A 25,514-nucleotide genomic window follows, 5' to 3' on the forward strand; every position below is an offset into this window, starting at 1 on the left:
TCTCGTCTCAGCAAAATATTTTATTTTACAGAAGATAAATATACATGTGTAAAGAATCTGTATGTAATCATTTTCTTTTTTATTTCTTACACCTTCCTGTTATTTCACAGTGTGCAGTCACATGAGAGTTCAGTCTAAAATAGTCAGTATCACATGATTTCTGATGAATTTCAGTGCTGTTTGTGGTGAGAAACTTATCATTGCAGAGAAGAAAAAACAGAAACAGGAAGTTAAATGGCAGGTTAAGGCTGAGGTAAAATAAAAAATATGTCAAATAACTCCAGTTACTTTGTATCAGGAGGAGAAACCCTGTAAAAGTTTATCACTCTCCATTTACTCTGTTTTCTTGACACTTGTCTTTTGCAGGATTGTCCTGCTGTTACTGGGACTTTCATCTGCCCTTTGCACTCCCAAAGCTTAGCTGTCTGTAATCTGTGATGATCTCATTCAACTGAGGTCTATTTTTCTCTTGAACTCATCTTAAGTCACTCTGAATAAAAGTGTCAGCTGAAGCCAAAAACATGTCAGGAAATGATAAAAGATTCATCAGCATTAAAACAAATCTCCCAACTCTTCCCAGAGTTTCATACAGCAAGGAATTAATAAGACATACAATATATGGAGGGAGGGGTTATAAAGTGTCATTAAATCCTGATTTGGTGGGACTTCTTCACAGTGCAGTTAAAAATGCTATTGCACTAATACACCACTGGGCTGCCTTTACAATGATGGTGAATTTATACGTCTCAAGGCAATTTAACCTCAAGCACTGGTTACGGATGCAGTTCTTTGGAAGGTGGGATCTCTTAGCTCTCAGAATAACCCTGTAGTACCTACAGAGAAAGAGGAGGGAAAGAGACTTTTCATGTCCTTTAATGACACATTTGACCAAAAATAACTTAAAACACCTTCAAACTGAGCAACTCAAGAGAGACACAGAGAGGAGAGGCTCCAGGCGATATGGCAGCATCAGCACAGTGGGACATACATACAGTAATGAGGTTAGCTCCCGAACGACACCCTGGCATTCTTCAAACACCACCGACGTTAGGCTCTGTTCAAGGCGTCACCTACATAATGTAGTGCTCTTCACAGATTCTAGCACAGAGGCCTGTTTTCTGTTTTCATTATGTATAAACTGTGGACGGGGCTGTGGCCCTGCGGTTCCACAAAGTCTGAAAAATTCATCCAATAGGAAACACAGAGTGCCTAGGAAGGCAGAGAAACCAACTGATGCTGTATTTGTACAAAAAAATAAAATAAATAAATATTCACATTTACAGCTTTCCTCCTGCCATAGGTTTTACTACATTCACTCTTTTCTCAGATGCTCCAATACAGACTTTTTGGCACTAACTCTGTTCAGAGGTCATGGGGTAGGTCTTCATCCTATCACTACACCGACACACAGATAAGAAAAAACTACCCTATCGCTGCTGGTGAATTTACAAAATATCACCAATATTTTTGTTCTTTTTTCAGCCATCAGGGAGCAGACAGAAAAACAGCTTATTCTCAGGCAGTGCTGGGGAATAACTAGTTCCATGTAATAATAATAACATTATGTTATTAAATGGCAAAATAAATGGCATTGTAATAAGTTACTTAGAAAAAAATGGTAATAAATTATATTTACTAATCAAAATGTTATACACTATATATCCAATAATTTTTTTCTTCTAAAAAAAGTTTATATAACATTTATTCTGGTATTTTGTTTCATTTGGCATGTTTCAGTCAATGTATGTAAGCAAATCTATTGGGAAATTCCACTGCAACGCCACCAAAAATAGGATGGTCTACATGGATCTACTGTCTGTACATACAGACAGGATCCATTCCTTCATTTGGCAAAATGAACTAAAATGATGAGCACTGATTAAATTAATTTCGATTGGCACACACCTCAAATCAACTGTCTTCTTAAAAACATCTGTTAGAAAAGTAATCACGAAGTAATCACATGTATATACTGGCATTATTTCATGAAGCATTTAAAGCAGCTACATTACTCATTATATTCTTCTTTTTCATTATATTCTTCTGATGCAGCAGCTCCATGAAGGTTGTTTAACATTATTAAATATTCTTTGTGACTGAAAAACAAACACCTGAAACACACTGGAAAAGTGCTTCTCTGTTCAGACAAGTGAGTGAAATGAAGTCAAAATAATAAAAATTGTTAGTGTAATGGCAATTAATTATTCTCAAACAACTTAAAGGTTCATTGTGTGATATTTAGTTATATCTAGTGGTGAAGTTGCAGAATACAACCAAACTAATAACCCCCTCACCTTCACGTGGCTGAAAAGAAATGTGGGATTTTGTCAAAACTTTCTGTACTAGCTTTTGTAGTTAGTATTGTACTCACAGTAATGTACCTTAAGTCTGGATGCCACCCATTATTAAACTGAAAAAAAGAAGTAGAGCAGGTCCACTCACAGCCACTGTAGATATGAACAGCTCATTCTAATGCCACCAAAAATGACGATCATTTTTATGTGATTATATACTAATAAAAACATAATAAGGATTGTTATACTCAATCTCTGCAACTAGATCGTCCTAAACCTCACACACTGAACTTTTACAGAAATAGTTTCCATTGAACATCATGAATCATGTTCCTCTCAGCAGTTTACTGGACTTCAGTGCATCAAGATGAAAAGAAAAAAACAGAAGACAAAAAGTACAATATTCAGGGGCTACAGCTTGCTCATCATCCAAAGATTTCACTCCTATTTTCATATTGAGGATAAATCCAGGCCAAACTGTCCTCACATACATCATGTTTTGTCTTGATATCTGTACAATGGTTCTCATGACATCGGTAAAATATGTGACCTATGACACAAGGTCTCTTTTTTTTTTTTCACTCCCTGCCGCTTCAGCATGCAGGCAAAGTGAAATATCACTCAACTTTACACTGTACAAATGTCAGCCGATGTGTTTGCACACGCAGGCAGACAATAGTAAGACTGTGAAACACACAAAAGGCCACTGAGGACCCCGCTGACAGATGCACAGCTGCTCCACCTCTTCAAATCCACCAAAAAAAGTTCATGGAGAAAGGAGAGAGTGGATCATTTTGCTACTTTTTTGACTGTTGCACACAATTTCCACCACAAATAAACCAGTTTACATTTCCACATCTTCTACATACTGAGCCTTTTTAAGATGTGTCTGCCATTGTCCTCACGTCCTCTGATGGACAGTCTCACGTTTGACTCCAGTCTGCCTCCCCTTGCTCGTAATTTTTGGGTGTAAATGCTGTTTGAGTGTGAATATATGTGTGTTAACCTCCCTTTATGTGTGTGTCTAATAATGTGTACATTCAATACCCTGTAGCGTTGGCAGATGAGTGTATGCTGAGTGTGGAGAGGTGTGCTCCTGATCCTGGAGCAGTGAAGCTGTATGCTGCATACGCCACAGCAGACCCCAGCATCAGGCCTGTCATGTAGGAGACCGTCATGGTGTTCCCTGTAAAGACAAAGAGAATACTGAGCGACAGTGTAGACCAGGGGTGTCAAACTCATTGTAGTTCAGGGGCCACATTCAGCCTAATATGATATGAAGTGGGCCGGACCAGTAAAATAATAGAAATAACAGAATAAGAACTTAGAAATAATGTCATCTCCAAAGTTTTCTCTATGTTTTTGAGTGAAAAAAGTACAATTCCATAATGAAAATGTTTATATCTACAAACTGTACTTGAAATGCAAATATGAACAACCTGAAAATTCTTAAGAAAAATAAGTACAATTTTAACAATATTACACCTCAGTTTATCATTTATACATGTGCATCACAACTTACAGATCACAGTGGATCTACAAAAACACAAAACATTTAATAACAGGTAGAATATTGATAAAATTCCACATACTTCTCTTAAGACATTTCAGGTTGTTCATATTTGTTCAGGTTATTCACATTTTTTGTAAAAGGCTAGTCTGTAAATGTAAACATTTTTGTGTAATTTTACTTTTTTTTTTACACTAAACCAAAAAGGAAAATTTTCCGGTTTTCATTATTTACAGGTTCTTATGATAGTATTTTATTGGTCTGACCCACTTCAGATTGAACTGACCTAAAATTATTTTAACATCTTTGACTGTTAATTTCTTCAGTGTAAATTTTGCATTTTACAAATTCATCCCAGGGGCCAGATTGGACCCTTTGGCGGGCCGATTTTGGCCCCCGGGCTGCATGTTTGACGCCTGTGATGTAGACAGTCTGGAGTCTGAAGTCATAAATCCTGAAGGATGGTTAAAACTGGACAACATGCTTGAGTTTCTAATTTCTATGAAATCCTTCAGTTCAACCTTTCTGAATTTCAGAAAAATTTAGAAAGATGCAGTAGGCAGGAAAATCCCACAATAACCTTTGTGATTCAAATAGTGTGAAAGGAAAGGAAATGATACTTCTGCCTCTTGAATCTGTTTTTAGACTTTAGAAAATCTGACAGAAGATTCTGACCATTCATGAATCTTTTTTAGCAAAGTGGACCCACCATGGCACCTTTTACAGAAAAAATATGTACAGTAGTCAAAGATGAGAAACAACTCATTTTTTCAACTTGTGCGAGTCATAGCATCAGACATATTCGTCAATTTAAGAGATTATTTTACAGATCAAGAACAATGTAGTTTGATGTCGAACTGCTGAAGTACAAGACTGTAGTGTAAGACTACACACTGCAGAGATACTGAAGATGTCTCTTTTAATACTTTCCCTCTCTCTGAAGAATGAGGTGAAATGTGTCTAGGTGACACCCAACTGGTGCTGGTGGTGTGTATCACATGAGCTAGGAAATGAACGCAAAAATGAAATGGCACTTTACTATTTTGACAAACTGTGAATTTCTAAACTTGCAAAATTATCTTTTAACCTGTTCCACCCTGAGCCTCTTTCTCAGCCTTAGTATAAGTATAATACCAGTGTTTATGAAATATAAATATATTTCATGTGATTTAATTTCATTTTACATTGCAACATTAAATAGTGTCACGTCATCTATCTTTACTTCTGTTCATGCTTTGGATAGTGAGGACAAAACTGTGTGTATGTTTTCATTTTGGCAATTTTTCCTGATTTCTGCCAAGTGTAGCTTTAAATTATGAGCGGTGTTAAAATGTTCATATAACATATGGTGCAATGAAACTAAGAACACAACAACAGACACTGAGTTGACTGTTGATGATTAAAATGTATGTTTTATGTAAATATTTGATTTCTTTCTGAATATGAATTTAAATGTAGGGATATTCGTCTCATATGTAAACTGTACTTCTGCAGTTTTTCTTGGACACGTTGATAAGACTTCCTTTGGCTGGGACTGACTGTGCTGTACCATAAGCTGCGTTCTGTCCATCAGCTGACCTCTAGCTTTCATCCTGAGTAGTGTGAGATGTGCCAAGGAAGTTGGATAGATAAAATATAAAAGATTGCCTCAGCGTGAGGGTTTAGTGGGCAGGTTTCTCCTTCTCTCTAATGTGATGAGAAACTTCACTCTCAAATGAGCACTAAAACTCCTGACGTTATAATTGTGCAAGACAAAATTTTGATTACACAGAGATCTAATATAGATTTTGTAATGATATACACGGAAAAGAGATGGAAATATTTATATTGAAGTGGCTGAACAGTCAAAGCACGATATTTTTGTGAAACAAATGATAACAAAAATATGGTTGACTGAATGGTCTGACCTGGAATCCCTCTCAAATGGAATTTAGAACTAATAAATCAACATCACAAACAGCTGGAACACCTCCTGGGGCGCTGGTAAGGGGGGGTAAACATGACAAATTCATGGGACCCAGCATTTATGGGGGGCCCATAGAGCAGTGGAGGGGGTCCAGTGGATACAGGTTGGAAGTAGTGAAAAGTTTGTGCAAGATCCTCTGTATAAGAGAGGCATTGGAGTTGGGAGTTGGACGTTGAAAGCATGTTAAGTTTAAATTTTTTGTGCAGTTTCAGGGAAGGGTCCACAACGTTTATCTTTCATGGGGCCCACAATTGTCAGCGGCGCCCCTGAACACCTCTATGTGTGAAAATGCACAAAAATGTGATATACTAACGGTAAACCATACCCTATGTCTCAGGAAAGCAGTGTATTGATTTTACTCATGTCTGTCTGTAACTAAATGAATCTTTAAAGACCTACAACTATTTTCATGGTAATGTCCAAATAAATTTTCTCTTCATTAACCTTTCCTAATCACCTTTTTTTTTTTTTTTTGAATAAAATTATTCATTAGTCATTTTCCTACATTTAACTTTACTGACCATGTAAACACTCATAATAGCTCAGAGTAAATTCAAAGGTTATTATATCAAAAGAGTGAAAAGTGAGGAAAAACAGACTTTTTCAGTAAATTTATTACCAACTGAAAGCAAAAACAAGTGTCTCCAACCACTGTCCTTAGTCAAACTTTATTTTACTGGTGAATCAGTGATGCAGATAATGGCAGTGTTTCTATGGAGTCTCTAAACGTCCTAATAAGACACATCTGATGCTGCTAAAAAGCTGAGAAACTGCATTTTATCTGAATTATTTCAATGTACTGATAAGATAGTAGATCAAAACTTATTAAACATTTTAGATCTGTAGATGCTTGTGGTCACTGGCAGCTGTCTAGGTCTTTGAAGGTTAACTCAGAAACATATGGGCAGAAATCAGCTTTTTAATTTTGTCTCTCTTCAAAAACTACTGTTTTTGCAGTTTGTTGCTTTCAGGATGTTTTAATTTTCAGCTGCTGAAAGTGAAAAGTCTGAGGTGGAGGTGTGAACCGAGCACCAGTATCACCGGTATGTTTCTGTATCAATCTGGATGAAACATGCAAAACTGCATATTGTAAAAGTGGAATTTGAAAACTTGAAGCTATTATCACAGTATTTCCCAGAAAATATATTTTGATTTTCATGTATTTTCTCATGAGGTTAAAAAATGCATTTTGGGAAACCAGCGTTACCAACATCAGGTGGACAAAATGTTTTGATACCCCATCACCCTGCAATTTAACGAATAGTCATGGCATTGTCTGGAGTGCTTGAAGAACATGTTTATGTGAGTGTATATGAGGGTGTTGGTGTGTGTGTGTGTGTGTGTGTGTGTGTGTGTGTGTGTGTGTGTGTGTGTGTGTGTGTGTGTGTGACTCCCGGTGGAAATTTGTAAATTAGCCTGTAGCTAAATCTGATGCAACACATTTTCTCCCTAAGATTAATGATTTTTGTTCATGGTCCCTATTAACTGAATAAAAAAAAATAATTTGAAGCAACGTAATTTTATTTTGTGTTGTAACCTGTCTGGTGTTGATTTATTTGGTGTGTAAATTCACTGACTAAATATGTGAAGTGATTAAAGTCTGGTTCATATACCAACAGTGTGAGAGATGGGTATTTTTTTCTCTATTCAGTTTTTTTTTTTTTTTTGCTCTTATGTTGCTATGATGATGCGTTTTCTCTCACCTGCCAGCTCCCTCTGCTCAGGCGGCACTTTGCCAGCGGCCTGAATCATCGGCACTGACCCAAAGTATCCGTTGGTGACACCCATGAGGAGTGAGAAGAGACAGGGCCAGGCGGGGTGGGGCAGGGTGGGCGCGTTGGCCGGGTACACGCACATGACGAACAGAGGGATGAAGACCACCCTGAGGCAGGAGAAGAAGAGCAGGCGGCCCCCGGACCACTCGTATGGCACTGCAGCCAAAATCTGAGGGAACGGCAGATGGATATGAGTTATGAAAGTTATATTTTCTTCTGTGTTGTTTCCAGGAATTTTGTGAAACAAGCAAAGTCTTGAAAATAAATCCCAGAGTCTTTAAGCACAAAAGGACCGTGTGTATGACAAGAGGAAAATGCATTTTCCATTCTATAACCTGCTCTTTCTTATCTTTTTTTTTTTTTTAATCTCCATCTACCTTCATTTTCCTTTCCTTTGCCATTTTCTATTGAATTTCTCCTCTACCACCTTTTCTCTCATTGCAACAAACGTTAAAGTTGTCGTTACGACAAAGTCAAAGAATAAAATCCAAACAACTTTCACTCAATCATCATTTTTCTCCGTCAAAGTCAAACTTTAGCCACCGGACTAAGATAAGGTTTAATTTCTGCATATCCACATAAAGCCTTTGAGCTAATTGAACAATTTCTTTTTCATCCCTACTCTCAGGTTTAATAAATGAAGTGAGTCCTTTATCTCTTTTCCACATTTTCCTGGATTGTCAGGCACTGCAGGGGGAAAAAAAACATTGGTGTGAAAGCTGCAGTAGATCATTATTACCATGTAAAGAACATTTATTTATAGAACTGGATACTTTTGTGGGGGCTGCGGATCCATCTGGTGGTTCAGTGATGTAGCTTTTCAGCAATAAAAGCATATTTAGGTCTTCTTTACTGGGGCCTCACCTTGCCAACAAAGTCCGACATATTAAAGGTGGCCATGATGAGGATGGGGAGCCACTCTCCTAGAGTGGGGTTACGTATTTCTGACTCCAGCCCAGGGAACAGGCACAGGGTGATGCTGTAGGTCACTGCTATGGACAGCATGTACGCCCAGATCACACGGGCCACAACGTAACGGTGCAAAATCATGTCTGTTTGGAGAAGAGAGAGCGTTAGAGAGGCTCTGATTTACTCAGTTAAACCATGTGAAATGAAAGAACATGAAAAAAAGAAAGGGGAAGGTAAGTACCACGAAACCCAGGCCAACTCTTCCTTATCTTGGCTTTTGGGGCGTCGAATCGTACATATGTTCCACCTACAAAATCCTCAACACTGTCTTCTGTCGAGGACGGTCCTGTCCCGCCATTTCCCTGCAGAGACACAGATGAAGACACTTTCCATCACTAAAAACAAAAAACAAAGAAAGGAACCGTCATCTACATTACATCAACATGACTTCTAATATTTTCCTAATACAGTCGACATCCTCGACTCCTACAAACTGGCTCATGAGAAGCTTTTTTTCTACAATTGCATTTATAGCATTTCAATAAACCTTCAACAGGAAACATGTTTTTGTTAGCACTGAATGTTCATATTGTTCAGATGTGTGTACTTAAAACACTGCACCCAGCATGAAAAGCACATCCTGTTTGTTTGACTGATTAGGTGAAATCCAAGAGCCTGTTACCACTGCCTAAATGATAAGGCCTCATTTATTAGTATTTAATTTTGTTGTTCAAATGTGTCACACTTCTCATGATTTATAGATAAGGTCTGTTATTGCAACCAAAAAAAGAAAAAAAACTATTTGTTCCTGTATGTCATTGATTTATTTGCTAGCTTTTCCCAGTTACTTGAACTATACAATTAACCAAGGCATCATTTTTACAAGGATCTACAAATCAGAAGTCAGTGAGTCAGAGGATTACAACTGATTCATTCCATGTATTCCCTAATCTACTACTACTTTTGACTGCTCCCTTTAGGGGTCACCACAGCAAATCACCTGCTTCCATCTGACCCTGTCTCCTACATCTTCTTCTTGTACACCAACTACCTGTATGTCCTCCTTCACCACATCCATAAATCTCCTCTTTGGTCTGAAAAGTATCCCCTAATATGTCTGAGAAATCCCCATTAGAAACTTGAGTTTTTAATACTAGTAACACAACTACAAAAGGCCTGATATCTTACTATATAACTTTATGAATAGTCTTATGTCAACAAGACACCTTCAGTCAAACAAAAATTGGAATCAGATCTGGACTGGTGTGCTCTCCTAGAAAAGCTTTACTGATCTCTACCAAACAAGATACATTCAGTTTTACATTTCACACAGAGCATACTACTCTCCTTACACATTTAACCATCTCAAAGGTGGGGTTTCTGACATGTGTCAAAGGTGTAAAACACTAGTCTACAAGTAAAATGCTTCCAGAATAAAAGTAGTCAAATTTTTACCACATGTGAGTCACTGATAAAAATCAAGTCAAAAATGCTGGTCGGGTGAAGTTTCCAAGACACAAGTCTTGGGTCAAAATGTGAAATTCAAGAATTAATGAGAGAATGGGTTTTACTCAAAAGGAATATTTGTCTCAGAACTACCAGATCTACTTCAAAACACTGTTTGCACATTACAATACTTTCACTTTACAGGTTCTTTCTAGTGGAAGATTTATAAATCTATTGTTTAAATGTACATAAACCAATACATATGTGTAATATCAATTTATCATAAACCTTGAAAACATCAGCAAACTAGCACTTTTTAAAATTTCTTTTCCAATTAATCTTAATAAAATGCATAACATTTATCATATTTAATCTCTGAAGCAGATAATTTCTAAAAAGAAAAAAAAAATTGTAGACCAGTGAAATTTCTAAAAAAAAAAAAAAAAAAAAAATTCTACACATCCAGTCCTGGAGGACTTCTGGAAATGTGTTATCACATGGTCTAAAATGTGAGTAACTGACTTTCGTCCTACAGTTTGCATGCTTGATGATGTGAGATCCTTGAAATGACACATCATAGCAGCTAAATAAATAAATAAATAAATAAAAATCAGTTCTTAAGATCTGGAAATTTGAGAAATCCTCTACACCAGGGGTTCCCAAAGTGGGGTACATGTACCCCCAGGGGTACTTGGAAGAAGCCCAGGGGGTACTTAAATTAAAAAAAAAAAACAAAAAACAAAAAACATTAAATAAGTCAAGTGTCCATTTTGGTTCTTGACATACAAGTCAATTTCCAGCCACTGATCTGGACGTTCGCATTAAACCAGTTCCTACTGACAACTTCCTTACTTGCGCCAAATAAACCATTGTCAAATATTTTTTCATCACAACACCGATGTTACCAAGATACACCACTGGAGTTTGTGGGGGGGGGTCATATTGTGAAGGGTAGTGTTATTTTTATTGATAATTGTGAAAATGAGAATGTACTGGTTCTGTGCATGATAAAAAAAAAAACAGGCTCTACAGACAACAGAAATACTGTATGAACTCATCCAGTGAATAATCATATTTGGACCACATTAGAGGTTGACAAATAGTAGATTTTAGTACATCAATATTATAAGGAAAGTTTGGAGCAGAAAAAAACTGAATAGTTGATATCTCCACCTAATCACATTTAAGTCAAAGTATATGTATGTGAATGAATAAATGAATAAATCAGGATCAGGAATGTCAGATTATGGCTATCATTCATTATGAACTGCCATATTTCTTCCTTATGTTTTAATTTCATAAAACCCTGATGCATTAGCCTGCATTATTTTTAGTACATTAAAATAAAACTGAAGCACTCTAAAACTTATTGCTCATGACATAAACATTTCTAACCTTTTCAAGGGCTTTTTGAAGGACGTGTTCAATTCATAAAGACGACACTAGAGGTAGCCATTATACAGTAAATAAACAAATTTGCTTTTTGAGCTTTTTATCTTTTTGCTTTTTTAATTAATAATGGCTTCCTGGCAGCATGACATCAGCTTTTTATGGCAGCAGCTATTAGAGAGGAGCGCTGTGAGTGGCTGCAGGGCAACATAATGATTTAAGAGTCTGCAGATCAAACTGGAACACACACACACACACACACACCCACACACACACACACACACACAAGAGTCAAGCGCATCCACCTTTTTAACCCAAATATACTATATGTGTGCACGCCCCTATTCGTGTTTCTTTCAAAATAGACACTTTTTCATAAGGGCGACGCACCGATACACAGGTCTGCAAAAGCAATAAAGCACTACCTAAAACACACACACACACACACATAGATCCATTAGTTGATTAGAGGGGACTTGCAGGCCAGAAGGCACCACTTTTCTTGATTATCCCATAATGTAGAGCGCTGCTTTGGTTTCCCCCGGCAACGAGAACAAAGAGCAGCCTGAATCAGCCCCCCAGATGCACAAAGCAACACACATATCCTCTCATGCACACGCACACTTCTGTCAATCACAGGGAGACACAGCTCACACATTTGTCTTGTGTGTAATGGTGAACACACACACACACACACACATAAAAGGGGAAACAGCCTGAGGCGCTGTGTTCTCCTCTGAAGGCTCTCAACACACACATGTTGAGATGTGAAATATTAGCAGTGTGTCTTTGGGCTACTGCGTGCTGCCTCTGGGTTACTGTGTGTAGTTAAGTGTAATTTTTGTATGACTTGGTGATTTTTCTTCTTGACTGGTCTCCTGATCTCTGCCCTCACTCCTCTGCCTCCTTGCTCGGTTTCATTTATTTCAGTTTCATGTTCTTGATACTTTTTGTGATGATCCCTTGCTCTTCCTCCCTTTGGCAGGCAGCCTCTGCTCTGTCTCCCTCCCCCTCCCTCTCACCTCTCCGCTTCTACAAATCTCTTGCAATTTTTTTCTCCTTTCAGCATCATGACTTTCATTTTCTCCTGTTCGTAGGAGGCCTCAGCCTCTCCCTTTCCCTCTAAAACTCCATCTGTCTTCCAACTGCATCACCCTCATGCTGTACCCACATACTTCACCTCTAACAACCCCCCCATCTTGTTCCCCCACTCTCTCAAAGTTCCTCTTTTTGACTCAGAGCCAAAATACAACCCGTAGCTTAAATAAATTATTCAAAAAGTCTGCCTTCAATGTGCATGCATCCACACCAACAAAAATGTACCAACTTGCATGGTAAGACAGTTTAACGGACTGACATTTCCCCCCTGTCTGGGTTTAGAAACAGTTTGTAGTTGCAACATTTAGGTTTTAATAAATGAAACATGTACCAGAGGCTTTAGTCTGTGCTTTTCCATGAAGAGTTTAAGAATTAATTTTTCAATATGACCAGAAAAAGAGGACAAAATATTAAAGATACTAAATTTCATCTGCAAGTCTAGTTGATATTTGAAAATTATGTTCACTTTTTCATAAAAGCATGAAACTTAGTACACTTGCTCTTAAGCCATTATAACCGATTTTGCATTTTTTTTTATTTTTTTTTTACCATATCTCCAGAGCTCAACGCAGTATTGAGGAAAATATGATGTTTTACCCTATTTTTGATGGCCATGGATATAATAATAAACTTCACAGGTGACTAGTTCAAGGCTCACTGTAACATCCTCATGTATTTTTGTTCTTAAATGGAGTTTGTTGGTATCTATGCTGTGCTTGGATCCAGCCATTTGTCAATGTTACCTGACTCAGTTTCTATGCTAACAGCGGCAAGTGCTGCATACTGTTGCTACTTTACAGAAACAGAGCAGAGGTACTGATGAACGGGGCAATGACCAGAAGAATTTTTGCAGGAAAAACAGACTTCAAACATCTACATAACTCCTGACGATTCCCGGCCAATAACTGCCATTTTGTTAAAACTGCAGGACCAAGACATTAGAAAAAAACCACAGACCCTCCTTCTGCAGCTTTCTCCTCTCAGTCCAAATCACAACATAGATGACCTGTTGCTGTTCTACACAACTACAGAAAAATGAACCCAAAATGGGATGCTGTCAAGCCATAGAGTCGCATCTTACAGAATCTTAACAGTGATCAGTAATTAAAATTGTCAATCACATATTTAACCCTCGTACCTCTCTGAAAAGACCTATGATTATCCAAAATCATGTACTACAAAGTACCTTTTGAACAACATGCAAACAAAGTCAAGAGGAGGTGCAAAAGTCACATGTCTTCTTTGACCACTTGAATTATAATATACTGAAATTTACAATAATTACTGTGTTTTAGGCATGAAGCAAAGGATTCCTCCAGTCTAGTTCTGAAGCATTGGTTATTTGTCTCGAACCACCACAGAGAAACTATAATCGATGCTTATATCACCTGCAGGATCAATTGATATTTAATTTAAAAAAAAAAAAGAAAAGCACTCAAGTCTAAGGTACAGTCAGTCAGACTCTCTGGCTGTACCACAAAGGAAATATTTCACTGCAAAAATCAAAGTCTTACCAAGTGTATTTTTCTCAGTTCTAGTCAAAATATGTCATCACACTTAAAATAAGACATAATCACCTAAAGAGTAAATTTTCAGTGAGATATAAGAAGTTATTTTTAGACAATAGATCTTGAAAATCCTATTTCAAGAAATCTTACCAAGATAATTTTCAAATCTTATTTCAAGAAATCTTACCAAGATAATTTATCTTGGTAAGATTTCTTGAAATAAGATTTTCAAGATCTATTGTCTAAAAATAAGTTCTTATATCTCACTGAAAAGTTACTCTTTAGGTGATTATGTCTTATTTTATGTGTGATGAGATTTTTGACTAGAAATGGGAAAAATACACTTGGTAAGATTTTATTTTTCAAGTGAATGAGCTTGTGAGAACAGAGATCGATCAATAGGAGTCACTGATGAATCCAGCTCTGAATAGTGTAAATACATGTATAACCAGATTGCACTCCAAACTTAAGGAAAACATACTGAATGACATAAATATGTACGTTCCTAAAGGTTTCAGAGGGATATTACGCTAACCTTGGTTTGGAAGTGTTATGTATTTTAGGTATAAAGGAGAGAGCACATACTGTAGTCTCAAACCACCTAAGAATGATTAAGGCCAAAAACTGTCCACCATCAGCTATTCTAAAGCTTTACTGTCTGGACTCTCTAAAAGAACACAACTCATCCTCAAATATTTGCAAATCTGTTGACCAAAAATTATTAAATTTCCAATTGACTATTCACCAAAACAGTTTATGATGTCAAATACGTCATCATTGTAATCCTTGAGCAAAACATAAGGACAGATATCACGTTTCATCATGTCTGGTTCTAGATATATGATACAAAGAATATAATTCACAGTTGTAAAATGAAATGGCCATTACAGGAAATAAAAATGCACAAATGAAAAAGTAAACATATCAGCTTACATTTGACACACATCACCTGAACCATGCACAATGTTACGTATGAATCATCACGACTCCCAGTTTAAGGGTCACATGTTCACAAACTTACAAATCTTACTTCCTCTGCGGTGACGTCGTGATGAACCCTGTATCCAGTCCCGTTGTCCCGTGGATCATGACCTTTACCCTGCCCTTTTCCCTGGCCATGGCTGGTGTAGTAGCGAACGAACCTCGAGCGGCGTACGAGCAGGTGAAGCAGGAAGCAGAGCATCTCCATGCTGATTGAAACCAGGAAAAAGATGAGCGTGTTCCTCCTGTCGTCGTGGATCAGGAGCTTAGTAAAGATGCGAGACAGGGAGATGATTACGCCGGCCGTACCTGAGAGGGATGGAGAGGAAGTACGGAGGTGGAAAAACACAGGAAGAAGATCAGTATAGATTAACAGGAAAGGAGACTGTGGAAAACACAAGTGAGATTGGAAAGATACTGTGGGTATTGATGTGTGTGAGTGTACTTACTCTCCCCAGTCATCACCCCCTGTGTGTACCTCTTGGGAAGCATCCCCATGTAACCATAGAAACTAGACTGCTGCACTGGAGAGAGAAGGGGAAGTGGTTATGTGTGCAGACAGGGGGCTAACAGTGTCAATACTGGACCAACACAATTTATTTAGACACACAATTTCCCAAGTTTCCTCTGGCCACGAGAGAGGAGACACTGTGACCTCCGCTAATTAAAAACTACTGCTGACCGAAAGACTCAGTGTTCGCACTCGACGGTGTAAGGAAGTTATTAGCAGCAGAGGAGGAGACACCTGAAGGACTGAGGGGTCTTTGTTTGTCCTCCCACTGTTGCCTCTTCATTATAATGACAGCTACTATATATATTACCACAATAATTATACATAATACACCATAGATAGAATGTTATAATTTGAGTGAAATGTAGTCGTACAACAAACATGACCTTTCAGCTAGTTATATTTCAATCAGTCAATCAATCAATCAAATTTTATTTATATAGCGTCACGTCATAACAAAATTTATCTCATGACACTTTACTTTTAGAGCTGGTCTAGACCAGACTCTGAGGCCAATTTACAGAAACTCAACAGAATTCTCCAGGAGCAAACACTTGGTGACAGTGGTGATGAAAAACATGGTCATCTGCCTTGACCAGTTGGAGTTAAAGAGAGAGGGTTAAAGGAAGAGAAAGAGAGATTGGGGGAGGGGGGAAGAATGGAGAAATAGGGGGAAGACACATGAATGCACTGCAAACTGAACTGCAACTGTTAAAAACTAGAACTGCTATTGCTAGTATAATTACCAATAACTAGAACAAATATCCAATTTGATTGCAGGAACCTCAGAAAGGATTGAAATTTACTCTATGGGACTGAGTCTGTAATGTTTATTATCTATATAAACACTGATGATGATGATGATGATGAGTAACACTACCCATATTATTCCAATAAATCCTACTGCATCAAAATCAACACTATCTGTTAATTCTGTATATATTTTTTTTCCAAGTAAAAAGTGGATTGAAAGTTAAAGGAGTTACAGAAGGGCTGGTTTGTCTGTCAGGATCATGCAAACACTATTATAGCTGCACTGACTTTCATGAAACTTGTGGGCAGACTGGAGGATGAGCCAAGGGCAAAACAGTTACATTTTGGAGCCGATCCACAAAAAGGGGCAGGCACTCAAATTCCTTTATGACTTCTTCTACAAGAGATGACTTTTTGCTCCTTGGCAGGGGTTTGTACTAACGCACTCATGCATGACTTCACCAAGGACATGTAGTCCTGTGTTTCAGTCAAATGTTTTAGATATGCAACAAAGATATCAAACACATCAAAAATACTCTAAATGTGTGAATATTGCTCACAGCTGGATACACATTTTAAGTGCTCTCCTAAAAGTCTGTTTTCAGTGTGTACTACAGCAGAGGCAAATCATCTCTTTGTTTCAGAGTGAGGTATATGGGACCTAAATATAAACTGTCTCTGATACTGATAAAAGTCAAAGTAAACCTGATCCTGTTAAAGACCTAGAACGGTGTTTTGTGGTGATTTCCAAATGAATTTTTCTCTACACTTAACCATTCCTAAGTGATGGACTGCTGACAAAAAGTTGGATTAATTTTTTTCAACTCTTCTCATGTAACGATTGTCACATTATTTGTTCTTGAGAAATAAAGTGTAACTGGGACTGAGTATGTAATCATTGCACCTGGTCAAAGGTATGTGTATAAATAGATGTGTATAATAGGATTGATTGATTGATTGATGTATATAAAAAGGAATAAAATCAGGAATATGCCTGAAAACTAAATTATTCCAACATTATGGGCAACAGTGTATTTCACTATTTACTATGATGTTATCCTCTTTACCTATATTTAATATGCAGATAATCTAGATGTTTATTAAAGCTCAGAATAAATTTAAAGGTTATTTTATCAAAACAGAGAAAATTGAGGGAAGGTTGACCTTTCAGCAAAATATATCATTAACTGAACATAAAAACAAATGCCTACAGCCATTGTTATTTGTTAAACTACATGGGATTTATTGGTGAATCTATGTTGTAGAAGATGATGTTTCCACATTCACTCTGAGTGTCCAAAAAAGACACATCTGATCGCACTAAAAGGCTGAGAAACTACATTTCACCTAATTTATTTAAATGTATTGATAAGATTAGTGGCTCAAAATGAATTAAACGTTTTAGATCTGTGAATGGTTTTGGTCGCTGGTGGTTGTTTAGGTCTATGAGGGTTATTTACACTGGAAACATCAGACACAACATATGTATTGATGTCAACATACCAGCAATATCTTTCCCATAGTCTGTACTGCTAAAAAAAAATTAATTTGGACTTTCTGATCGAAGAACAAAGATAAGGGAAGACTTAATATTGAAATGTAAGCCTCTAAAAAACAGATACAGTTCAATAAGATCTAGTCACGCCTCATCTGTTTCCCACTAGACAACCCTTAGTGAACACTCATTGTGTTCACCTTTAGTCTTGTTTGCATTATTTTCCATTACAGCAACCTTTATTGTTCAGCTCCAACAGACCAGAAGGGGAGGGACAGTGAATGTGTTAAGAGCCCTTTATATGTGTGTGTGTTTGTTGGTTAGTATGTACACTGTCTCATTTTGCATAGAAGGGGGGATTTTATCAATGCAGCAATTAAAACACTGGCAGTACAACAAGCTACAAATATTAACATAATTAGCTTATTAAGATAATGTGGCAGATGAGTTAGTGAGCAGCTACAAACAGCGTACACAAAGCAGCCTCATCCTTTTAGCTTTGTATTGTTCTCCACAATAGGTTGTGTGTTGCATTTTTTTTTTTTAACACTTATTGTCTAAAAGAAGGTATTCAGTGAAAGCATGTATTTTGTAAAACACTTCAGGAGCACCAGTAAAGCAAAACAGTGGGTTGATGGAAGTTAAATGGAAGTTAAATGGAAGTTAAAGTAGCTCTGTCTGATAATGTATAGGAAAATGTTTTAGTAGTACCTGTACATCCAAAAGCCACCACCCCCACCGACACAAGATTGACGATGTAAGCCTGACTAGTGGTGAACTTCGCCAGCCAGACATCAAACACGCTGACAAAGACCAGCGGCCCCAGCGCTAAGATGTAACCTGTAGAGGATGAGACAGACAGACAGATAGACGGTGAGGAGATGGCGCCAAACCAGGTTATGTTGTGACTCCTGCTCGGCTGAATACCAATGTGACGTGGCTGACATGTGAGCAGCATCGCTTTAATCTGAAGCCCACTCTCAATCCTGGGTTTATTATCTCCAGAGACAAGCTCTCGAGCAGACAACACACTTCAAAAAGCATCTCCTCAAGGATGCAAGTGGAGCTATTTTAAGGGTGCTGTGGTGAAACACTGATCGTACAAGTGTAGAGATATCAAACATTTCCATGCCTCAAAAATTTTTCTTTTGACTAGGCTGATCATCTTTAATATTTATGTATCGCAGAGAGCTTTTTGTAACTTGTAGATAGTTCAGCTTATAAATTAATGATTTTTTAGGGAAGCATTAAAATATGTAAAGCTTTAGAAAACAAACTGAGGATTTGTAAAAGCGCAAAAACAGAAAAGTACCTGAAATTGTAAAAGACAGCCTCTGGTGAATTCAGTCTTTTAAACATTGCACAAATAAACAAACACAACAGAGCAGAGTGAATGTTTCTTTTTCTCTTCATACCGTCTTCCCATGTTTGCTCTGTGCATTCTGCTCTGATAAGCCCTGAGCTTCTCAGAGGCCCTGTAATAAATGAGTAACAGCAGACTTGCAAATTTTTCTCAATTAGCAGTCTGTCTGTGTGCAGGTTCCCATGTGACGTACCCACAGTTATTCTGGTGTGCATGCTGAGTCTCTCCACGAGGACGTTGTTGAGGATGACGGCCAAAAGAGCCACCAAGATGTACGTCAGACTCATGTCAAACACAATGGATGTCCCTGAAACACAAGAATCATGACGTGTGGGAGTTGGATTGAAATAATGTGTTTTCTCTTTGTGCATAGAAGTACTGAGTATGAATGTACCTGTTCTGTATAACTCATGAATCCTCTATAGGTACCTGTTGTATAAGCACCTGCTCATGGATATTTATACCTTCAAACTTGTGGTGCAGGTAGTCCACATCAGTGATGAAACTATTGTAGGGCAGCAGGAAACCCACTCCAGCCAATAGCATTGCAAAGTAGATGCCATGGTAACGGTCGTCAGGGATCGGCTCCTCAAAGTCTGAGCGGGAAGAGAAGGAGTCAGGGGTTAGAGAATTAAACGGGTATGAAATCACACTGGAACAGTGGGAAAAATGACTTTAAAACATCTTAATTAGGTGTGAACTCAGAGCATTGGGTTGTCATTAATGCTAACCAGGATGAATGACGCAGCATTAGCGGCAGCAGCCCTGTGCAGTGGAGGACCTCGATGCTTGTTTCTCTAAAGATTGATCCATGGAATTGCTGATCGTGGACAAACTGATTAGTTGGAAGCTTGTGTAAAAGCTGGATGTTTGAGTTTTACACCTAACTCAGTTTCACAGCTAAAGTCTGATGTGCAGGTGTTTTATATAACTGTTCATAATCCTTCCTTAATCCTGTGAGTCTGCTATTAATGGCTTTAAATGATTTATTCAGATTTTTTTTTTAGCTTCAGTCATTAAAGTCTTTACTGGATAAACCAAGATTGGTTACAACAGTGTCTTCTTTTAAAAGCAGACTTAAAACATCTTTTTGCAAGCTTTTGGTTGGGTTCAAAGTGTACGATTAGCAGGTAAAAAATTACTTTATAGAGTATATTATTGCCATTTTCTGCATTTTTAAAGTAATACTTTCATACCTTAAATATTATTTTATGTTATTTGGTTTAATATATGTAGATTTCTTTATCTTGCATGATTTTGTCATGATATTTCTTTTTATGGTGTTTTTTTTTTTCTTTTAATCACACTGGTTGTATGTACACTTGTATGAAATGTTCAAATAAATAAAGTTGACTTTAGCTCTCTTTTCGTTCTGGGGATTTTATTTAACTGGTGATCCCATTCTGTACTCTATAACATAAATTATTCCTTCCATTGAAGTTTACAAAGCACAAAACTATCAGTTATCCCCTGGTTTGGTATTTTAGCTTCGTAGACAACTTTATTCCAACTCATTACTGTAACTGTAACTGCAACATTTCTTTAGGTAATGGCCAGTACTGCCTCATTTATGATAAATTATAACATGATTTACACTTGTGGGAAAAAAGGCAGAAATGATCTTTTATTTCAACAGACATATCAGAAATGTAGGCCACTTCAACTTATGGAGACAACAGTATTCTGACTCATCTTTGACATAAGCCACTCTGTGATAATCCAGCAACGTCCAGTCCTCTAAAACAACTGGTATCATTTCATTTTAATGAGGTCAGCCGAGCATGAATTCCAAATGAAGTGTCAAAATTCTGGTGAGTATAAGTTGGGATGAAGTTGACTAAAAGATGTAACACAAATGGGTGAAAATTTACATTTGATGTTTTAAACTGTATTTAGTTCAGTTTAACCCACAAAGATGTAAGGTGCACAGTCTTTGCATAGTTTTATGAGCACTTCACTTGTAAATATTGGTAGCAATTTGTTATTATGCAAACTTGCAAACCTAAACCGTACATTCTGATAGAAAACTTGCACTCTTATTCCGAAAACTCTCTAACCATACAACATCCTGGGACCATTTTTACTCTACTTCTGTTGCCTATATCTTTGGGTTAGAAACACAGGCAGTAATGAACACACTGCAAAGCAGTGTAGGTTGCAAACAGCACATTGTCTAGTTAACATTAGCAGAAAGAGTCATCGTGGCTGCACAGACAGATGAAAACCTCACTGCCTGCAGAAACTCAAAACTAATTAGCAGAAAATCCAATAAAGAAGACACCGCCGCACCTCCCACCCTGTGTGACTGACATTTTGGTGATATTGTAGCACCGTTTTGGGGCAGATTTTCCCTTTTTCACACTCATGTTTAGTAGATTCTCAAACTGTGCTGACGGTACAGGATTGCATAACTAGAAAGGACTAATTTAGCTTTTTGAGTCTGCCTTCCTTTATGTGTTTCTTTAAGAGAAAAGGCCATCTCTGTGGATATTGCACAGTCTTTCTATTATGTTGCTTGTACACTGAGGTATGGAGACTGACAGCTACAGGAAAAGAGGGGGAGGAGGAAAAAGAGACAGAGGCGGAAAGCAGATGATGAGACTTGGGTTTCTTGCTGTGAGTTGTGGGTCAATTCTGATCTGATTAACGTGGCCTTTGTGTAGTAACCAGGCAACAAAGCAATTTTCTCTTAACAGGGCTGCCTCCTGTGTTTTACATATACTTTCTTTACTCCTCTTGCTCTCACTGTTTCAATTCTGTCCTGCCTCCAACAACACTTTTATTTGCAAAGGTGTCTATCTATATCTCGTGCACAGGTACTGAAAAAGTCCCTCACCCGGCTCGGACAGAGCTAACACTCCTCGCTCCGGGGCGTCCTTACTGATCTCCTCCTCCTCCAGCTGGTACGAGTCGAAGCTGTAGCTCTGCACCACGCCACTCTCCCTTCCCTCCCTCCAGCCTTCCCTGCCTACATCCCTCCATCCGATCCTTCCGCCATCCCTCCACACATCCCTCTCCTCGGGCGTCTGGACTGGAGTGGGCCTGCGGCGCTCCGCTCCAACAGAACCCATTTCTGAACTTGAGGTATATACACACTACACAAAACAGAAGGACAGACACTCAAACCTGGTCTTGACTCTAACAGGCTGTTTTAAGAACCTGCATGTTAAACACAAATCCTCAAGACACGCCCTGTTGAGGCAGCAAGCGAGGAAAAGGAGGCAGGAGACCTTCAGATGATGGAGGATCTGCAGGGGGGAAACAACAGGAAACAGAAGCAGAAATGGAATTAAAATGTAAAGTAAGCAGGGGCGAAAAAAAGAAATCTGTCAGTGACTTACTGAAAGCAAGCGTGACGAAGAGTCAAGGTTAGACACCTTAAAGAAACTGTGTGGCTGTGTGTGAGAGGCATACTGGATGAGAGCAACTGAGTGACAAAGGATGCATGACTGGGTGTCAGACAAGGTGAGGGAGACGTGAGCGAAAACACAGCTCTGCACTCAATAAACAGACAGCGAAAATATACCACTGTAGAAGGGAGGTGCAAAGAGGAGACGTAAAGCAAAAAACATCCAACATCTACTGGTTTAAGAATCTTAAATATGAGGATCTGCTATTTTTATCTGTTTTCTACCTTTGCATGTGGAGCACTCTCACATTTTGGACAGTCAGCCAGAGAAAACAAGCTCCCTGCAGACATAACAGTGGGCTTTGAAGAAACTGAGATATTTATTCTACAGAATGAACAATCTCTATATAATACTGTGGACTACTACTGTAACTTTAGCACATTTTAATTGCAAAAGGATAAAAAATGAACTTGTACATAATATGGTGGGTAATGAAATGAAAAGTATAACAAAGATAAGATAAGATATGTTTTATTCATCACAACCAGCTATGCATAATACAGTACACAGTGAAATGTATATATATATATATTTTTTTACCTCCAGCCAATAGTAAAATAGAAATTACACATGCAATTATTCTGATATAATATTTTATTGTGATAATTGTCATTATGATGATTTTTCTTTATATCTTCAGCTAAGATTCATACAAACCATTTAAACATAACTTTTTTTTTTTTTTTTACTCCATTTACCTTTTAGCATTGTAACTGTTTTGAATGATGCTCGTTGTGTTCTGACCATAAAGAATAGTTTAAATCAACAACAACACAAAAACCACAATCTAATTATTCACCTTTCAATGAGTACCAAAAATCAATATTTAAGCTGCAAAGAAATAAGGATTTTACATTTATTAATTAATGTTGATAATATATGAACAGATATACACATTTTAGCCATATGACCCAGCCCCATATTTGACAGAATAAATTTTGAGGGTAAATGTATGTCTACAAGCAGATATTTGAAAATGCTATTACCTTACAAAGTACTGGTTAAGTTAAGCATGCTAAAACCAGTAAAAGATGAAAATATTGGTTTCATTTGTATTGAAGTTACATACAAACAAGACCATTGTGTTTTGTTCCAAAGGCTCACTAATTGTATGAAAATTACACAGAAAACAAGCACATAATACTGAAAAATAACTATGTTATGGTCACCACCAAGATACTGAAAGCAGATAAATTTAATGAAATGAGAGGGGTGCTGTTATTTATTATATTTACCATCTTGTATCACGTTCACCTGGTAGTAAACATGAAGTGGCCTTCAGCCCCTTCATGTTTAAATTTAGACCTTCCTCATCTCGTCTCTGTTGTTACTGCCACTGAAAAGTGGCTCTGTAACCAGCTTTCAGTCACCAAAGTAGTAATTACATGGTAGATCAGTATATGTCCATTTATGAATGGATATTGACTTTGCTTCCTATGTAAACACACTTACAAAATGAACAGAAGCTCATCTGTCGTAGCCTACACACCTGCTGTGTGACAACACAAACACAGTCCAGCCACGCAGATCTTGCTCTGTCATCATTACAGTTAATCTAGACCCTGAACACATCATCACAGTGTGTCCTGGGTGCCTCATGTTCACCTCTTGTACCCCTCTGAAGCCTTGCAGACATTCAGTGTCTGGCCTTTAAATTTAGCCATTTGTTTAGGAGAATGGCTGGTTTTGTCAATGCTATTTTCAGATGTGATTCTATATTCTGGTTTTGTGGAAACTGGTTGGATCAGATGATGTAAGAAGGTTATCTTTGGTGTAATTTAGGCTCTTCCTGACCTTCAGGATGCAGAAAGGAAGAGGAAGAAAGTGATTAAATCGTGGCTCCCTACCAGGATCATTAACCAGAGAAAGGAAGTGACTGTGTAAAGACTCATGATTGTTTTAAATCTAATTCTTTTTTCTTTTTGCAGTTGGATGGCTTTCCCATTACATACTTAAGGCGGCGCTCTCAACCTCCATCCTTTAAATGAAACGGCTCCAGCCAACGACCATAATTGATTTGCGGTCTAATATTACGCTGCAGCTCCTATTGTTTCAACGCACAGCATTAAAATGGGAGAAAACGATCTGAAAACTGCAAAAGCGCCTGATCCACATCCACATCCAGCAGAAACCTGATGGAAGAACACATCCTTGGCTCATTTTGTGCCGTGCGTAAAGTCCCAAATCAATTAACCTCACGTGTTTTCATGTTGTACAAACGCGTGTGAATATTTTATATTGCAAAATGATCAAACGCATGAAAAAAAAAAAAAAAACGACGGATGAGGAGCCGGAGGATGCACGGAGCCCCCTTTTCAATTATTCCGCTTCTTCTTTTCTAAATCATGATTAAAAGTCCAAATCCTGCAAGGCTTAGGTGCCATTATATTTCATCTTTTCTTGCATTTGTCGCTGTGGATAAAAGCGACCACCGCCGGTTTTCACTTGGATCAAAAAACAAAAACACACAAACAACAGGTTATTATTAATGGCCCCCCTACCTCCGCGTCTTCCCCCTGGTCTCCAGCTCTTCCTGTCTCGTGTCTTTTCCCTTTAACAGCCGAGGTGTCCTTCCTCCCGGGATACTCAAGGTGGTCTCTGTCCCTGCTGCTGGACCTGGACTGGACCCTCCTCAGCCGGTCTCCATCAGAAAGGGGGGGAAAGTCCCGGTGCCGCCGCGGTCCTGCGCTCCGAACGCACCATCCAGCAGCAGATAGAGAGAGAGGGGGGGGGGGGGGGGGGGGGGTGGGGGGGGCAGCGTGGATGGATGGATGAGAGAGAGCGAGGAGGGGGGAGGAGAGAGAGAAGAGGGGAGGATGAAGGAGGAGGAGGAGGAGGATGGGGGGGCGGGGGGGGGGGGGGTTGCCCCTGGCTGTTCATCTTTTGCAATCAGTCTTTTCAAACGCACCATTAGAGCCGAAGATGAAACCAGCAAATGCATGTTTTATTTAACAACTTTCCCACAGTTTTAGGCATTAAGTCATTACTGGTGTGAAATACATTTGTACACATCAAAGTTACTGCCATAAGACACAGATTAGGAAGCGGAAAGAGGCAAAACTGCAGGAAATGTTAGGATTCAGAACCTGTGGTCAGCAGACAGACC

At 38.2% G+C, this 25,514-nt stretch overlaps 1 protein-coding gene across 2 annotated transcripts; it reads right to left on the minus strand.

Annotated features, from left to right (window-relative positions):
- Positions 1 to 25,121, minus strand: slc29a4a (solute carrier family 29 member 4a). 2 transcript variants are annotated; one of them, XM_030142303.1, is made up of 12 exons: positions 24,910 to 25,121; positions 22,229 to 22,246; positions 21,835 to 22,093; positions 19,463 to 19,594; positions 19,192 to 19,305; positions 18,347 to 18,475; positions 15,326 to 15,400; positions 14,917 to 15,185; positions 8,696 to 8,816; positions 8,410 to 8,597; positions 7,474 to 7,714; positions 1 to 3,480 (listed from the first exon to the last, which is right to left on the minus strand). In XM_030142303.1, exons 3-12 carry the CDS (start codon positions 22,067 to 22,069, stop codon positions 3,335 to 3,337), a joined length of 1,650 nt encoding a protein of 549 aa, XP_029998163.1. In that variant the 5' UTR covers positions 22,070 to 22,093; positions 22,229 to 22,246; positions 24,910 to 25,121; the 3' UTR covers positions 1 to 3,334. The 2 variants fall into 2 exon arrangements, with proteins under 2 accessions (XP_029998163.1, XP_029998162.1); XM_030142302.1 differs by having other exon boundaries at positions 14,926 to 15,185; positions 21,835 to 22,246; positions 24,910 to 25,009.
- Positions 25,122 to 25,514: the final 393 nt, after the last annotated feature.

This window comes from Sphaeramia orbicularis, chromosome 8 (assembly GCF_902148855.1).
Source record: "Sphaeramia orbicularis chromosome 8, fSphaOr1.1, whole genome shotgun sequence".
In the NCBI taxonomy this organism is placed as follows: Eukaryota; Metazoa; Chordata; class Actinopteri; order Kurtiformes; family Apogonidae; genus Sphaeramia; species Sphaeramia orbicularis.

What these genes read in the sequence shown, in the direction of transcription:
- slc29a4a (XM_030142303.1), bottom strand. Translation starts at nt 22,069, where the DNA reads ATGGGTTCTGTTGGAGCGGAGCGCCGCAGGCCCACTCCAGTCCAGACG. An exon ending in GTTAGCTCTGTCCGAGCCGG is followed by an intron (nt 19,595 to 21,834) that starts GTGAGGGACTTT and finishes CTTCCCGCTCAG; the next exon opens with ACTTTGAGGAGCCGATCCCT. An exon ending in GGGGGTGATGACTGGGGAGA is followed by an intron (nt 15,186 to 15,325) that starts GTAAGTACACTC and finishes CATCCCTCTCAG; the next exon opens with GTACGGCCGGCGTAATCATC.